The sequence below is a fragment of the Gigantopelta aegis genome, chromosome 10, assembly GCF_016097555.1.
Source record: "Gigantopelta aegis isolate Gae_Host chromosome 10, Gae_host_genome, whole genome shotgun sequence".
Taxonomy (NCBI): Eukaryota; Metazoa; Mollusca; class Gastropoda; order Neomphalida; family Peltospiridae; genus Gigantopelta; species Gigantopelta aegis.
This window is the reverse complement of record NC_054708.1, coordinates 13,689,656-13,708,935: the sequence shown is the minus strand read 5'-3', so window position 1 is coordinate 13,708,935 and position 19,280 is coordinate 13,689,656. Positions and strand designations below refer to the sequence as shown.

General features: G+C 38.9%; 1 protein-coding gene across 1 annotated transcript; it reads right to left on the bottom strand.

Annotated features, from left to right (window-relative positions):
* Positions 1–8,406: 8,406 nt before the first annotated feature.
* On the bottom strand, positions 8,407–16,581 carry LOC121383485. Its single transcript, XM_041513557.1, has 4 exons — positions 16,534–16,581; positions 15,915–15,984; positions 11,140–11,322; positions 8,407–8,675 (listed from the first exon to the last, which is right to left on the bottom strand). The coding sequence occupies exons 1-4, from the start codon at positions 16,579–16,581 to the stop codon at positions 8,413–8,415; spliced, it is 564 nt and encodes a 187-aa protein (XP_041369491.1). The 3' UTR covers positions 8,407–8,412.
* Positions 16,582–19,280: the final 2,699 nt, after the last annotated feature.

Below are 19,280 nucleotides of genomic sequence, written 5' to 3'. Positions count from 1 at the left end.
TAGTAGGCCAGTCTAAGTAGGTCAAGGTCAGTCTAAGTAGGTCAGGGCCGGGTCAGTAGGACGAGGTCACGTGACAAGGCCGTGACGTCATCAAGGTCAAGGTCACGGAAAGTAAGTCATGACCCCATACAGGCCTTGGTACTACTGTCAATGCAAAATATTACAAAATAACATGAGTTGGCTGTTGGCAAAGTTGGAGATGTGGCGCTTTCACTTTGACTGGTACAAGTTCATAAGCGTATGAAACAGGGCGGCAGTGGGGAGGGGCAACAGCTATGTACAAGTTGTTACAAACTGTGGGGTGGTTCTTTCCAAATATGTCCTTGACGATCCTGTGAAGGTTGCATAGTACCAAAGAAGAGAGTTCGTTGTCAAATATTTACGGAGTGAAAGCAGCTGTGGGTGTGATTGGTAGTAATATGTGACATTGATTATTTGTGCAAATACTATTATCCATTAACAATAAATAATTACACATTAATTTGTTATACAGTTGTTATGCAGTATATACCAGAGGTTGAAACTAATGCGGGGTACCCCCAAAAATGGAACTGCAATTTTCAGCAAAAATGTTGGTTGCTATTAAAAACATTAATTAAATCTCTTAAATGGTGTGTGCCCCCCCCCCCACCCCCACCCCCATTTCTTGGAGGTAGATTAGAGTGAGGTGCCACACTTTTTATTGCTGTACTTCCTGGGTGTGTTGATACGATGCTTATATCAGTTTTATTATTAAACGTTAACATTATCGGCAATAGGAATTGATTTGGACTATTAGAACCTGAATGGTCTGGCTATCCATTTCTGCCAAAAGGATCGCTTGTCAATAGACTCCATCTTGGCATTGTGTCACCACAAGCTCCGACTTCGCTCGTCGAGCTGATGAAATGGAATACATATTCACCTCCTATCCATTCGGTAGTAGAATGTAGCCATCTCCGACGAAATCGCCGATGAGCTGAGAGGTGTCCCTGGGGTAAATTCAGTCAACCGCTTGTCCCTAATGTCCGCTAGACTGGTTTATGCGCTTCACGGTAAACCAAATGGTCACGCGGGGAACCAATCAAATAGTTCGCAAACGTTAGCGAAACGTTTGCTGGCTGAAGGTAGGGCTGGTGTCGCCCATGACGCACTTCTGGTACTGCGGTCTGATCTTGCTGAGCTACAAGATCCAGTGATAACTATACCCGTGGTTAAAGTGGGCTAGCCTGTTTTATACCCCTAACCCTAACCCTAACCCTCATTTTTTATTACTAACCTGTATACAAAATAAATAAATAAATAAATAATAATAAACGCTTGAAAAGAAAAGCAACTATTGCTTTCATAAAAATAAAACTATCACAGATTAGTCATTCTAGAAGATATTTCGATATTCTCTAGCCCAAAATATATAAATTATGATGGGAAAAAACCCTCTGGACATTGAAATACAGACTAGAGAGGTATATTCTGGGCTAGCCTGTTTTATATCCCGGGGTATATTCTGGGCTAGTCCGGGGGGTATATTTTGGGATATTACACCGGCATCCGGTTGAGATGGCGGAGGTCTGGCATTGTCTTGCTGGCCACTCTCCTGAACGGTGGCCTTCCGCTTAGCAACAGCACCTTGTCGGGGACGGCGACTCTACAGGGGCTAACTCCCGTGGGAACGGAGGTGTCACTGGAGTAGCCAAATTCGGAGCTGGAACAAGGGTGGTCGGCGATTCCCACACCGCAGCGTTGAGATCCGTCACTGGCGAGTTCCACCGATCCGGATTAGCAGGCTTTGGATAGTCTCGCTGGGAGTTGAGCTGTCGGTTTAGCTTCCCCACCCCTACTCCACCCCTCTCTCGCCCCTGGCCCTCTTCCGCATTCGTCTCGGCATCTTAGTTTCACCGTACACCAAAGTCACGGTGTACGTAGCAAGTAACTCTGCTAAAACATTTATTTGTTTATATTTATCATAGTTTGACATCCAATAGCCGATGTATTTTTCGTGCTAGAGTGTCGTTAAACATCTATTCTATTCTATTCTGCTAAAACAGCAAACGACGCGATGATTTCCCCCAGAGGGAAGTCGGGAGGGGAGGGGGAGGGGGAGATCGACAGCACAACAAATCAGAAGTGAACTGTGTAGTGAGACCTTTGGCGAAATAAAAATATTTAAAATGCAATACTCTTCTTCATATTCATTCCCAGTCTGGAGCTCGACGCGGTAAGACGTGTTTGTTTCGCATGTGCACACTGCACGTTCTTTTGCGGCTCGACTTGGGGATTCTTCACTTCGTTATTTTTGTCAGCGAAGTGAAATTTTCTACTGGGATGTATGCGGCCATTGGAACTGATTGAACGCTGGAACGCTTCTTGTTTCGACAGTCTGCACCACCAGGTTGGATTCTTTTTTAGCGAGATTCCTTGCCTCCACGTCATGTCTCCGCCTGACTATGTTGACTTGCTTTTTTCGTGACTCGTTTGACGGCCATTCTGCAGAACGCCACGGTTGTTCGCGTTTAGTCTCTACATGTCCGAACCTGTCCTAACAACACTGGAAGATTGACCGCCCCACTCTAAGAAGAAATAGGAAGCGGGGTCGGCCCCTACTACTCTTTTCTATACTTTACTTTGTTTTATTGTGATACCATCTCGTATCCTCCGGAGTCGGGCCCGTCCGCAACACTATACCAACCCATGACGACTGGACTATAGCCTAGTCTGATTCTCTTTCTCGTTCAGACGGACCCGGCTTCTCAAGATCTGTATTTCAGCACGGCACTACACCTTCAACGTCTATTGACTGTCAATCTAGGGGTTTTCTTGACGGGATGCAACCCATCTCGTCTCTACAAGCTGTGCACCCTAACGGCCGTAACGAGGCCACTCACGTGGACATATAGATCGGACTTTAAACTTTTAGACCTTCGTTCAAAAGTTTATGTCAAAATTACTTTCTTGTTTAATATTATTAAATAGTCCGATCCTCTCTTCTTTCTCTTATTTATTTTTGGACTGTCCTAAAATGTTCCAAATTATATAAATATTCTTTGGCTTGTAACTTGTTTCTTCTTTTTTTTTTTTTTTAATTCTGGGTTCGCAGCCCGGTACCGTCTCCCACCTAGAGCGAGCTTTAACGGCTTAATGGGCAGGTGTACCGGCCTCGGTGGTGTCGTGGTTAAGCCATCGGACATAAGGCTGGTAGGTACTGGGTTCGCAGCCCGGTACCGTCTCCCACCTAGAGCGAGCTTTATCGGCTTAATGGTCAGGTGTACCGGCCTCGGTGGTGTCGTGGTTAAGCCATCGGACATAAGGCTGGTAGGTACTGGGTTCGCAGCCCGGTATCGTCTCCCACCTAGAGCGAGCTTTATCGGCTTAATGGTCAGGTGTACCGGCCTCGGTGGTGTCGTGGTTAACCATCGGACATAAGGCTGGTAGGTACTGGGTTCGCAGCCCGGTACCGTCTCCCACCTAGAGCGAGCTTTATCGGCTTAATAGGCAGGTGTACCGGCCTCGGTGGTGTCGTGGTTAAGCCATCGTCCTTAAGGCTGGTAGGTACTGGGTTCGCAATCCGGTACCGGCTCCCAACCAGAGCGAGTTTTAACAACTCAATGTTTAGGTGTAAGACCAGTACATCCTCTTCTCTCTCACTAACCACTAACAACTAACCCATTGTCCTGGACAGACAGCCCAGATAGCTGAGGTGTGTGCCGAGGATAGAGTGTTTGAACTTTAATTGAATACAAGCACGAAAATATGTTGATATGAAATGAAAGGGTAGATGTACGGTCGATATAACGACTTTTCTCTCACAAAATAATACTAACGCACTATCCTGGGCAGACAGCCCAAATACCTGAGGTGTGTGTGTGTGTGTGTGTGTGTGCCCTGGACAGCGTGCGTGAACCTTAATTAGATGTATGCATTGAACTAAGTATAAATGAATCTGGACGACAAAACCATCCTCCACAATTAAAGCGTATCTCTGTACAATGCAGTCGAATGGGAATTTGGCAAAATAGTGGTTGATTCCATGAATCTCTATCTAGTGCCTCGTCTATAAGTCTTTTTGATGACTAAAATTACATATTAAAGATATTTTCTTGTTTAGAAGCTCAGTGTTTATATAAACAAGATGTTTGATGTTCTAAAGTTTGTAATATCTATAACCGGAATTTACTTCCAATAATTTAGTTCGTACGGAAAAAACCGTAAGTTATATGTATATGTATATGTATATGTATATGTATATATATATATATATATATATATATATATATATACACACAGAGAGAGAGAGAGAGAGAGAGAGAGAGAGAGAGAGAGAGAGAGAGAGAGAGAGAGAGAGAGAGAGAGAGAGAGAGAGAGAGAGAGATAGATAGATTATTACCAGAGTGTTTTTCGGTATCGTCAATATCATATATTAGGAATAAAAATTGTATTATGCGAGCCTCTGACGATACCGAAATACACGAGGGTAATAATCTCTTTATCATATAAGCTCAAGCTTAATACAACGTGTTTTTGTAAACTGTACACGCAACTTTAATTCCAGTCCGCCATTACTAGATATTCAAATGACGTAACATTATGTGGCGCGGTGTATTTTTGATTGGAAATGACATCAAACTCGAATGTCCTTACATCAAAATAAAGTTATGCCTAACGTTTTTTGTTTTCTGAACGCTGGACAGCTTTCAGTGTCAAATTGCCATTAAAATGTTTTTATTTGATGACTATGAATGCATACGTCAATCATGGAGTGTCACCCAAGTACGTTTGCTTAAATGTCAATAAACCTAGTGCCGAGACCTCGACTAATTTACTTCTAATTAGCAAAGTTATCAAATTCTTAAAGTATGTGATCTGAAAAATATCACATACTTTGATTGCACTGAAAATGTAAGATATTATATGATATATATATTACATATCTGTTCAATCTTACTAATCTAATACAAACATCAAATCCGTGCAATAAAATAATCTGTATTAGCACATGTGCAATCCGGACCGGAACTTTTATACGGGGAATCCCCTTTTTGTTTTTATTGCAGTTAGCGCCTGACGTCATATATGATTTACAAATGACGTCACATCGTATTTGAAACATTACACAAGGCTGCCCCAGAGTATGCTTCTTAACGTTAAGTACATCCATGAAAGGAGTTTTGATCATAGATTTAAAGCCGCACACCCTAGTTCCATCCAGCGAAAATAAATTATAATTTGGTTAATCTACAAACCTGTAACACACTTAGATCACGTTTTTATCAAATGGAGTGAAAAAGCAGGTTTTATATCGATAAATACCATGGGAATCCCCATGTCCCAATTGCTTGAAATAATTTTGAAAGTTGGTATTCTGATGTCACCGGTAGAAGCACAACAATGCCTACGTCACGACAAATTTCACAGACTTGGGGTGCGTTCGTTTCACCTCTCCTGGACATGTTCCAACTGTTCTGTCCTGGTTGTATCCCCTCTCCAGATATCGTAAGACTTAGCAAAATTATTGGTTTTAAGGGTTTGTAACGTTTTGTATTGAGACACTTACTTGTCTGAACTTTATTGTTACTGAACATGTTCACGAACTGTGAAGAAAAATCTCACAAATGAACAACAACAAATCGGATGTTGATTACGCTAACCGTGCACGAGAAAACAAACCGAACCAAAATGATAACGGTCACGTGATATACCAACGTCTGTGACATTAAAAATAGATTGGACCTCGCTTGCTTAACGGTTTTTTCTCGACAACACGTTTTGTGAAAAAATGCAAAAAATGCATTTCGTGGTTTTACAAACATCAGGATTACCAAAAAGCACTTCAGGTGAATGGAAATGTGTATTCTAAATAATAAAATGTAAGTAAAGTGCAATTTTATTTGTGAAAAATGGGGTTTAATAGCGAAAAACAACGCCGTAATGGTTAACAAATAAACGTAACTAGGGTGTGTCCCTTTAACAAAGTGTTGTTATGCGTTAAATTAAAAACCGTTTTTGTAAAAAATAAAAAAAGGTATGTAACTTCACATACGTTGTTTTCGCTTCCTATTTATTGCACGAGTTTATTTTGCGAAAGAACATAATTATATAGTCTGGAAGAGACGCGTAAACAGCACCGTATGTAGTGGATTTCTCGTCCCAGCCAATGCATCACGACTGGTATATCAAAGGTCGTGGTAAGTGCTATCATGTTCGTGGGATGGTGCATATAAAGGATCCCTTGCTACTAATGGAACAATGTAGCTGAATTACGTCTAAATGACCAAATGTTTGACATCCAGTAGTCGATGATTACTAAATCAATGTGCTCCAGTGGTGTCGTTAAAGAAAACAAACTTTAACCTCTGTATCTAGTGGGGAACTAAGTATTTTGTCTACCTAGAGAATCGTAGTTTCTGGCACGTAGATTTTTTTGTTTTGTTGATGACACGAGATTCAAGAATTGATTTCTTTGAGACGATTGTCAGAAAAACATCTACAAAGGCACGAGTGCCAGAAACTGGTTGGGAAGACAAAACACCCAATCAGAGAATGGGTCATCTGAGGTGATTCGATCCTACGACAAAAACAACGTAGGCGAGCGCTATACCAACTGGGCTACATACCGCCCTCCCCCACCCCCTTTTACAGAAACCGTAAAGAAAAAGAGATTGTTTTGTTTAACCACACCACTAGAGCACATTGATTTATTAGTCATCGGCTATTAGAATCTGATGTCAAACATTTGGACGTCTAGTCTTAGAGAGGAAACCTGCTACATTTTTCCATTAGTAACAAGGGATCTTTTATATGCACCGTCCCACAGACAGGATAACACACCACGCCATTTGATATACCAGTCGTGGAGTACTGGCTGAAACGAAAAATATCCCAATTGGTACACCGACGGGAATCGATTCTAGACCGACCGCGCGTCAACCGAGAGCTTTACCATTGGGTTACGTCCCACCTCCCCCCCCCCCCCCCCCCAATTCAGAAAATAAGTCATGTTCCAGGGCCGTACCCTCCGGGGGGGGGGGGCAAGGGGGGCAGCTGCCCCCCCCCTGAGGATCTTGTCCTTTTTTTTTTTTTTTATATATCCAGTAATAGCATAGAAATGTTTAATCTTTATAGTATGTTAAAAATTATTTATAAAATTTAGTGCCCCCCTATGGATTTTGGTCAGGGTACGGCCCTGTGTTCCCGTAAGCAGGATAACATTATTATGCCGCGGCCGTTGATATGTAAGTCATGATGCAGTGGTTAGAACGAGAAATAGTCCAATGGACCGACCGCGAATCAAGCGAGCACTTTGCCGCAAATTGATATAACTATATTGGAGACAGCCTGCGTCATTGGAAATATCTTCATATTTCAGCTGTAGCAAAATAAACACACATTCTTGGGTTTTCCTGTTTTCTAAAACACTTGTCTTACCGTAATATATTTTAAAAGCATTATACGGGTAAATACATTTGGAATGACTGTTGGTAAAATATATATATATATATTTAGATTCCATAAAACATGCCAAAAAATGAATAGGTTATAGAGAGAAAATGTAAAGCAAAATGTAATTTTATAATGTAAACATATTGTATTTAACGAAAACCTTTTAAAATGGCTACACAGTCAGAAAAGTCCCTTTAAAGTCGCTGACCCTAGTTTCAATCCGTGAACGTGGAAACTAAGTTTAGCAAATCTTCAAACCTTAACACTGGATAATTTTACAATGGAGTGAAATAAGAATATGGGACGTTGAAAAGGAGACATACCATTAAAAATAGACAAGAGCTCGTCTCCATAACCGTTACTTACCAGAAGTATGTGCGTTTTTAAAAATATGAAAGAAGTATTTTGTGGTATTAGAAGCACCAAGAAACACTTCGCGTGTACAGAAATAGATAATCTAAACAATAAAATCCAAATAAAGTCTGATTTTAATTATCAACAACTGCTCTAATAATGGGGTGGGACGTAGCCCAGTGGTACAGCGCTCGCTCAATGCGCGGTCGGTGTGGGATCGATCCCCGTCAGTGGGCCCATTGGGCTATTTCTCGTTCCAGCCAGTGCACCACGACTGGTATATCAAAGGCCGTGGTATGTACTACCCTGTCTGTGGGATGGTGCATATAAAAGATCCCTTGCTGCTAATCGACGCCATATAACCGTGAATAAAATGTGTTGAGTGTGTTGTTTAATAAAACATTTCTTTCTTTCTTTTTCTTTTGCACTAATAATGAAAAATACTCTGCACTGTTTAAAAATCTGGGCTCTCTCACTTTAAGTGGAATGTTACATGTCGCGGGAGAGGGGTGCTCTTATGTTGTTTGTTGAATAGTTCTAGAATTAAAAAAACACACATGTTGTTAATATTTGAAACTTATATTTATTACACAAAAACAAAGTTAACAAATTCGCGCCAGATCGTCTCTGCTTGTAATAAAACTATCCGAGTTTTCGTGGATGGATCACTACGAGATCGCCACAATCTACGAATAGCGGGTCGCAGCCGCCGAGGCCGGGTCCGTGCAGGTCCGGGTTGAACATCGTCTCCCTGTCGTTGTCGTTGGCGGGGCAGAACACCGGCTCTTCGTTGGGCACGCCGTGGTTACACATGACGAACTTGTTACAGAAGCCCGGAATAGCGCGGTGATACGACTGGTCCGGATTGATGTCCGGGAGAGGCACGCACGGATTGGGATCCGTGCCTGCAAGTAAAGGGAGACAACTGTTTGTTTAAAGACAACTCTGCACAGTATATACTAAGGCTAATTGGTGTATACCACAGTATTCAGATATCTCCTTCGCTCCCCATCCCTAAGACTAACAATAAAATAAAGTTTGTTTTGTATAACGACACCACTAGAGCACACTGATTTATTAATCATCGGCTACTGGATGTCAAACATTTGGTAATTTTGACATATAGTCTTAGAGATGAAACCCGCTACGTTTTTCCATTAGTAACAAGAGATCTTTTATATGCATCATCTCACAGACAGAACAGCACATACCACGACCTTTGATATACCCTGAGACTAGTTCAAAGAGAGTATGTTTAGCTCCAGTATCAATATTGTAATATCTTAAATGGCTCCCCATAATCTAAGTTAGGGGAGCAATTAAAGTGAGAAAAAAACATTGTTTAACAACACCACTAGAGCACATTGATTTATTAATCATCGGCTGTTGGATGTGAAACATTTGGTAAATTTGACATATAGTATTAGAGAGGAAACCGGCTACATTTTTCATTAGTAGCAAGGGATCTTTTGTATGTACTACCCCACAGACAGGATAGCACATACCACGACCTTTGATATACCAATAGTGGTGAACTATTTGTTTAAAGACATCCCGGCACAGTATATACTATGGTTATATCTTGTTAGATATCTATTAATTATCGATATGATGAAATACTGGGCGCATTTGGAACGTCTTCCTGAATCCAGAAACCTCCTTGTTGGAGCTCTGCAATGCATCAAGGATCTAACCAAGAACAGAACGACCTGGAACACACATTAATGTATGGTAAAATCGGAATAACAAACCGGTATGCAGAATCGAATGAGTATTTTGCAAAAAAAGTGCTTGATTCCATGAATCTCAAGTGCCTCGTCTATAAAATGTCCTTGATATTATTTTACTATCTCCCTTTGCTGAAAACAAAGATCACTTCAGAAACCACTTCTTATCAAACTTACAAAACAGTTACCAGGACTAGAATACAAAAATATTTGATCATATCAAAGAAATTACAATACTGAAAATATCTTAACGAGCCATACAAACTTGCATCATACCGTAGTAATATAAACAAAAAACCGCGCGAACTATCGTGAAGCTATCACCAAAAATAAGAATATGTGCATACAGATTCCAGATAGAAACTAGTAGTTGGCAGTCGGAGTCTAGCATTACTTTCAAATACCCAAATAGTATTAACCATCAGACAGTGTATTTGTATGTATGTATGTATGTATGTATGTATGTATGTATGTATGTATGAATATCTATATATTGTATGTATGTCGAGGTTGACAGTTACATACATAGATATTAACGCACTGGCACAGAGGATAATTAAATCCTTTCTGGCCTCACAAATTGTCCCATGCCGTTGCTGGGACTCGAACCTGTGGCACCGAATCGTCCGCAAATTGCGAGACTAACCACGATGCGCTCTGAGCTATCGAGACATCCATAAAAAGGATGCTCTTTAACTCAACCATATGCATGGGGCCTACAATCTACGCGGTCGATCCTGCTTACGTGCACGAAATAGTGGGCAGACCTGGCACTAGCTAGTATGTATTGTTGTATGAATATCTATATATTGTATATATGTCGAGGTTGACTGTTACATACATAGATATTAACGCACTGGCACAGATGTATGTATGTATGTATGTATGGCCACAAATGACTGTCAGGTCAGATGTCGGGAATTAACGTGCTTATATCAATTTAATGTTCAAGCACGCTCGTTGCGAGCACGATTTCTGACTAGAGCCAGAAACTGTACTCGGAACGAGAGGGGTGGGGGAGTGTTTAAAAAATGTTTTAAAAGTTAAAAACGTTTATACAGATGATCAGCTAAAAATACTTAATTGATGGTTAAATAAAAAAATTTACAAAGTAGTTAAAAAGGGTTTAAACAAAGGGTTAAAAAAGGTTTCTACAAATGATGACGTACAAAGTAGAATATTGACAATAACGTATGTCTGGTTAATGTGGTATGTATGTCGGAGGAGAGTAGAAGGGAAGGTCCGCCCCATTTTAAATTCATTTCCCTACGCCCTCCCAACCACCACCTCCACCATAATGGAAATGTTACGAATTGGAGATTGATGAATGATATCATTTAGGGTGTATTTGTATGTTCATCTGATAAAATATCTGAAAATAAAAGGGTGTCTGATTGATTGACTGATTGATGAATATAATGATAGAATGATAGATAGATAGATAGATAGATAGATAGATAGATAGATAGATAGATAGATAGATAGATAGATAGATAGATTGATTGATTGATTGATTTGATATACTGATTGACTGATATACCGACTGACTGATATATCGATTGATTGATTGATTGATTGATTGATTGATCAACTGACTGATTGGTGAGTTGGATGATCGAATGATTGATTCATTGTTACTGACTTCTTCCTTGTGATGAATCCCCCGCTGACGGCGAGCACCCATTGTAGTCGGAGGGCCAGACACACTGGTTCTGACTGGGATCGTACACCAGGTCCCCCGTACAGCACTGGTCCCCGCTCTGGCTGCCGTCTTCAAACACCTCGTACCAGCAGTTGCAGTTATCAGGCGAAACCTCGATATTGGCTGAGATACAAGGAATAGAACACAATATGTATGAATACAAAGATGGGTCAACGGAATAGACACAGTAGTTCAAAGGAACAGGTATTAGATGGGAAACACGGTGTACAATTACATCATTTGACCTTGCATATATAGCGATTCATCTAAAGGTTGCGCACCTCAGTTAAATACAATTTGTATAACAGAATATACTCTGTGAAAAATACGATGTGGAGAGTTAAAGTTTGTTAACTAGAGCACTTTGATTAATCGGCTATTGGATGTCCAACATTTTGTAATTCTGACACATAGTCAGAGGAAACCCGCTACATGTTCCCTAATGCAGCAAGGTATCTTTTAGATGCACTTTCCCACAGACAAGATAGCACATACCACGGCCTTTGATATAGCCTCTATTAGAAGCATACTTATCTGCCCTTGGTTTTCATCGTGTTAAGCGGTCCCAATTAGCTACTAAATTATTTTCGGCGCGTTACGCTCCAGTCGCTTGCAACAAAGGCCCTTTGTTACTACTGAATTGTGGAGTAGTTGTCGACTTGTTCTTTTATTTTTTGACGTTAATAAAGTTTTCTATTACTATTATTTTCGTCAGAATGTGTGCAATCTCCTTCTTTTACAGAAAAGAAAATGTACAATATGTTTTGTGCTCAACAAAAATACTTACGAACACGTTAAAACGGCACCTTAATAAAGTTTTGATATTTGCAAGTAATATCATAATATGGATGTGTTTGTGTATATATCACTGTGTACGAATGGAAGTACATTAATTTGACTAAATGACTAGCTGCGATTTTCTGTACCGCTAGCTGCATTATTAACTACGACCACTGCAGTAGTTAATAATGAAACTAACGATACAGAAATTCACTTCCTTGCCTAACGATAAGGTTTCTACTGTCTGACTCGCAAATAAATCGGAACAGAGAGTCCAGTGTCATTGTCAGACGCAATCTAATTAAAATTAGCTCCACTATTACATGTGGATCTAACAGCAGCCAGTTGGAGCTCATGTCCACCAATCAAAACCTTACTTGCAGAATCATGCCAGTGATTTAAAAATAATTTGAAAACATTCCAAAATTATCCTGAGGGTATACGACATGTTTCGTGTGAATTACGAATGCCTTAAAACATGTTTTATTTTATAAAATAAATAATTTGTAATGTAAAACTGAAGACTGATTTAGTTTTTAGTTTTTTTAATAAATAAATAATTTGTAATGTAAAATTGAAGACTGATAACCCATCCCGTACGTATTGGTATGGTTCGCTGTACTGTGGCCATTAAAATAGACTCGCCCGATATTTTTAGAATTTGTATGCTCCCAAATAACGTTATAAAAAGCGAAGTGTGATTGGTCAATATTTAAATTATTATTTACAGACGAAATGTTACTTGGCCATTGAAGACTACGCAGTGTTGTTAGCAATCTGATTAAAATTAGTTCTACTGGTATAAATAAGGCATTCGTAATTCACACGAAAAATGTCGTATACCCTCAGGATAATTCGGAATGTTTTCACATTATTTTCAAATCACTGGCATGATTCTGCAAGTAAGGTTTTGATTGGTGAAAATGAGCTCCAACTGGCTGCTGTTAGATCCACATGTAATAGTGGAGCTAATTTTAATTAGATTGTGTCAGACGGACATAGTGGAACGGACACAATTTCATGTGTAATTTAATAGTTACGATCGACTATCTACCTGCAATTATTAATATTATGCACAACCATTATGCATTCCATGGTGTGATTGTGTGTGTGTGTGTGTGTGTGTGTGTGTGTGTGTATATATATATATATATATATATATATATATATATATATATGTATATAGTCAAACCTGTCCTAGCGGCCACCTGTATTCAGCGGTCACCTGCCTTAAGAGGCCATTGTTTTCCTCCCAAACGATTTATAACGTAAATGCACATGTAATAAACGGTCACCTGTCTAACGCGGCCAGCGGCCACCTAAATCGGATCCCAAATCACTAAAATACCTGTATTAAGCGACCACAGTAAATGTTTTCTATTATATAAAAGGGATATTTAACAACAGCAAGGTACAGCAAATAACCGATCTTCACACCTTCAGGAATACTAGTACCCATTCAGTCCCGACATCTCTACTGTGTATTAATTAACAAAGTATGACTATGGAATGCATCTAATTGTCTCGAGCAGGCTACGCTTGACATTTGTAGATTCACTTACGACGACAATACACCGCATGAAGTAGAAATTAAATAATTAAATGGAAAGAGAAACAAATTTGTTGAGAACGGTTAATTTAATACATTCGAGTTGCAGTTTGTCAAAAGTTATTTATAGAAAACTGTGAAGCACACATCCGTTAATTAGCAGTACAGACGCTAAAAAAAGGAACAACAACAAATGTTTTAAAGAATATACGTCGCAACCTGTAATCAGCGGTCACCTGTCTTAAGCGGCCACTTTTATCTACTCCCTTGTGTGACCGCTTAAGACAGGTTTGACTATATATATATATATATATATATATATATATATATATACACACACACACACACACACACTGGCGTAGGAAGCAGGGGGGCAAATTTTTTTTTCAAATGTGCGTGTTAGTTTGGGTTATATTTTTGGTTGTGCGTGTGTACTGGTGTGTGGGCTTGTTTTGTAGGCTATTGTTTATTTGGGGGCAGATTTGTCATGCAAGACTAACATAAATATGTTCACACAGATATTTTGATGTAAACAAAACAAGTACTGTTACTATAGGTAGATATTTTTAGGTTGAACTATATATTTAGCTGTTATTACATCCCAGTGGTAAAGAGCTCATCTGATGCGCGGTCGGAATAGGGTCGATCCCCGTCGGTGGGCCTATTGGACTATTTCTTGTTCCAGCCATGACTGATATACCAAAGACTGTGGTTTGTGTTATCCTGTCTGTGGGATGGTACATATAAAAAATGCTTTTCTACTAATGGGAAAATGTAGCAACAAGGGATCTTTCAAAATAGACAGAACAGCATATACCACGGCTTTTGATACACCAGTCGTGGTACACTGGTTGGGACGGGAAAACAGCCAACCAGAGAATTGGTCCACTGCGGTGATTAGATCCCACGACACAAGCACCTCAAGCGAGTGAGCTCGATCCCGCCCCTGAACTATCTGTACGTCACCGAAAGGAAATGAATATTTGTTGAATGATTCCTCAACACATTTTTTAAATAACAGCAAGTGTAAATAACAGCAAGTGATCTCCCATAAACAGAATAACATTATTATGCCGCGGCTTTATGGGGGAGGGAGTTGCCCAGTGGTAAAGAGCTCGCTTGATGCGCGGTCGGAATAGGGTCGATCCCCGTCGGAGGGCTCATTAGGCTATTTCTCGTTCCGCCAGTGCACCATGACTGATATACCAAAGGCTTGTGGTTGTGCTGTCCTGTCTGTGGGATGGTGCATATAAAATATCCCTTTCTACTAATGGGAAAATGTAGCGGGTTTCTTCTTTCAGACTATGTCCGATTTTACCAAATGTGTGACATCCAATTGCCTATGATTAATAAATCAATGTGTTGTAGTGGTATCGTTAAACAAAACAAACTTTAACTTTTAACTGATAACTAATAACTGAAATACATGTGCAAGCTTCTAGCTAGGATGTCAAACATTTGGTAAGTCTGAAATACAGAGAGCAAAGGCAGACCGATTAAGATCGTGTTCCCATTAAAAGTTTCTTTGGTCTGCGTCTGTATGAAAACCAGGCTTTGTAGACTGTTTACGTAGATGATGTTGAAACTAGGTTACACACCACCATTAATTACTCCATGTAATTCAATACAATTTCTATGTCAGAATATATTCTGTGAAAAATACAACACCATCGAGAGGGTCATGTGACTACTAATTTTAGGGAGTGCTGACAAGTACCGTGTAAAAAATCGATATAGGTCGACCACGAATTGTTTTAGTTGACAGCCCTATACCTGATCACCGCCTCGTGTTGCTGTTATACAAATTACACTATACCACTTGCCCCATTGGTTTATTTCTCGTTCCAGCCAGTGCACCACGACTGGTATATCAAAAGCCGTGGTATGTACTACCCTGTCTGTGGGATGGTGCATACAAACGATCCCGTGCTGCTATTCGAAAAAGAGTAGCCCATGAAGTGGCGACAGCGGGTTTCCTCTCTCAATATCTGAGTGGTCTTTAACCATATGTTCGACGCCATGTAACCGTAAATAAAATGTATTGAGGGCGTCGTTAAATAAAACATTGTTTTCTTTCTGTCTATACCACTTGTATAGTTAGTAGTACTACATATAACAAGTAACTTCAAACCAATGTGTTCTTGACATACTGCAGAGGTCAACCTACGTGTAATCATCAAAACAAAAGATTTCAAAAAGCATATCAGAATTTTGTGGTATTTTTTGTAATGAGGAACTATTTCCTAAACCGGACTATATTAAGCTGCTACAACAAGTAACGACACGCCATATGGTTGTATGTTGACATAAACATGCAGAATATGTTTGATAGGAAAGAAAAGAAACAAGAAAACGAATATTCCACTAGACCTTGGTCTTTGCCTACCTTGTCTTTTGTGTCTGGGTAGAGCCAGCGCCACAACTAGACCCAGTGATAATAAAACACAGCTTTTCATCTGAGAAAAAAACCCGATTAGCTGAGATTTTGGTAAATTGTTAAAATGCGTACACATATTAATATACAAAATATATTTCAAATTACAAAAATCTTAATATAAGTGTTCATTCCAATATACACACACATAATAAATATACACAGACGTAGCCATTATACATCATTTATGATGTTTTAATAAAAGTATTTAGTAATGTGTACAAGTGTAATGAGATTAATTTTCTTTTTATCGTCTTTCTAATACATTATTCAGTTGTCTAATAATATACAGATGTAACCACTATACAAACACACAAGTTATGAATTTAACACAAATATATTATAATGTATACAAGTGTGTCAAGATTAATTTTCATTTTATAGTGTTTGTAATACATTATTCAGTTGTAAAATAATGCATTTTCTTGTTGTTGTTTTCGACCCAGATATTCCGAACTGTAGTCAAATTTAAAATTAAGAAGTTAATTATATTTAAAGCTGTTTTATTACTGTAATTTAACATTGATATAACAGGTAAACAAAAGTTTTAAAAAACAAATTGCTATCTTACCTCTTCAAAGGGGTTTTCCGGGAATATAATGGCGTCGCTGTTTGTCATCAGCTTCTTTTATACTCACAGATTTTTTATGTTTGACTTAGGCTGTGAAAGTATGTAGACATTTTCGTGAACCGTCACTTGCGAAAAAAAAACCGTACGAAGAACATTGCTCTTTCTACCGGCTATCGTGGTGACTATATCACACACACGTACCAAAGTATTTCTTCTAAAAACGCCTTTATGTGTTGCACAAATGAATTTTTTTTTAATCAAGTTTAAAAAAAGACAAAAAACACAGAAAACACCACTAACAATAACAACATTCAGTGCTTTTAGTGGTCCATTCACGATCAATTATATTGAAATATATTTCAGTTTTGACTCTATTTCTTATTGACTCTTTGTACTAGTATGTCAGGAGCGGGGCGTAGCCCAGTGGTAAAGCGCTCGATTTATGTGCAGTCGGTCGATTTGGGCTGTTTATCATTCCAGCCAGTGCACCACGACTGATATATCAAAGGCCGTAATATGTGCTATTCTATCTGTGGGTTGGTGCATATAAAAGATTCCTTGCTGCAGATGGAAAAATGGTTTCCTCTCTAAGACTATATATCAAAATTACCAAATGTTTGACAGCCAATAGCCGATGATTAATAAATCAATATGCTCCAGTGGGGTTGTTATTTCAACTTATTTTCGTGCTTATATCCATTAAGGTTCAAGCACGCTTTCATGGGCACACACCTCAGCTATCTGGAATGTCTGTCTAGGACAGAGGGTTAGTGGTTAGTTGTTAGTGGTTAGTGAAAGAGAAGAGGGTTAAAACTCGATCTGGGTGGGAGCCGGTACCGGGCTGCGATCCCTGTACCTACCAGCCTTATGTAGGATGTCTTAACCACGACACCACCGAGGCCGGTATCGTTAAGTAGTTTTCAACTTTGATTTAACAGACATTTTGAAAACATCTTCATAATTATTTTGTTTTTCCACGCTAGTGTGTCAAACCCTCCAACATTGTGTTCGATCTTGAAGAAAGATCACACTGATGATGTTATTTATCAACAACATGTCGTTTATGGAATGATATAAAATAGTATGAAACGTACTGGCCCCTGTCTGCCATCGCATTGTTATGCTTACAAAGTTCAGTCTGTTTCTATTTGAATAATATTTGAGTTATATACCTAAAGTTTTCACTAACGGTGACAAATATCATATAGTAATGGGTGTGAAGTATCAAAGTTACAGTCCCCATATGTTTTTAATAATTCCATAGTCAGTAGTGTTATCGCTTTTTTGTTTTTTGTTGGTTTTCTTTTCTTCCCTCTTTTTTTTTCTTCTTCTTCTTTTTTTATTTGGGGGGGGTGGGGGGGGGGGGGGTGGTGGCACCCGATATATAAATGCATACATACCTACACACACACGCACGCACGCACGCACATACATATTTACTTACACAAGGTGAGACGTAAATAAATAATTTGTTTATATACTATATACATGATTGTTTTCGTTTATTTGTTTATTTATCTTAATGTACTGTCTGTAATTTGCCATATATATCACATGGTACAAAGCTACCTAATTTAGAACTGATTTCCTCATCAACAAATGATAATAAAAGTTCAGCCTGTTAAACAGAAACATGAATGAAAATAATTTGTGTGCTTCCATATCTATACGGAGATACTATATGATTTTTACTGAATATGAAATATTCGATCCTATCAAGTTCATTTTAAGCCTGCCCTATAATTAAACTTACACCATGCCCTGTGTCAATCATGGCTAGAACACTGTCGTTACAGTGTATATTTCAAGTCTGTGCAACTGTGTCTTTAGCCAGACATACAGAGTGACAGACAAACAGACAGATAATTTATTAATATCTAACTTTATGTACATCAAATAAACGGTATACAAAATAAACCATTCCTTATAAAATTATGAGAGACAGTATAGTTACATAAAGATAAAGTGTGTTTTGTTTTACTAGATCACATTGGTTTATTAAACATCGACTATAGGATGTCAAACATGTAGTAATTTTGACGTATAGTCTTAGAGAGGAAACCTGCTACATTTTTGTATTCATAGCAAGGAATATTTTATGTGCGCCACCCCACAGACAGGATAACACACACTAACAGCCTTTGCTGTACTATTCGTGGTGCACTGGCTAGAGCGAGAAATAGCCCAATGGGCCACCGACGGAAATCGATCCTAGACCGACCGAACTTCAGGCAAGCGCTTTACCACTGGGCTACGTCCCGCCCTCGTTTAGTTAAACAATACAAATATATTCAATTAAAATTAAACTAACAATGATAACACTGGTGTGTATATGAAACGTTTCTACTACGTTGACAAAAATATAAAAACAGGTTTTTGATGTTACAAACGCAAGATTAGGCTCCGACATTAAAACACATAACGTTTCTAAATCATGTACAAATATAAATTATTTACAACATACCTGAGCATGTTTGATACAAATTAAAATGTGAAAATATATACAGGTCATTCGAGCTAGTGTGCCTTTAGTTGGTTATGCGACCCCACACTAGCTCATAAAATATTTACCCTATATTCTATAGAGTAATTAGTTAATTGAGAATACATTTATTACAATACGGCATTATTTTGTAATATGCAATGTTCTTCTAGCTACCTGACCTTTTAAAATATAATAACACATCAATGTGATTGTTCGAATCTGGTGACATGTTGTCTTAGAATTAGAAACGACGGCATTGTTT

What these genes read in the sequence shown, in the direction of transcription:
- LOC121383485 (XM_041513557.1), bottom strand. Translation starts at nt 16,581, where the DNA reads ATGACAAACAGCGACGCCATTATATTCCCGGAAAACCCCTTTGAAGAG. An exon ending in ACCCAGACACAAAAGACAAG is followed by an intron (nt 11,323 to 15,914) that starts GTAGGCAAAGAC and finishes CTTGTATCTCAG; the next exon opens with CCAATATCGAGGTTTCGCCT. An exon ending in GGATTCATCACAAGGAAGAA is followed by an intron (nt 8,676 to 11,139) that starts GTCAGTAACAAT and finishes CTTTACTTGCAG; the next exon opens with GCACGGATCCCAATCCGTGC.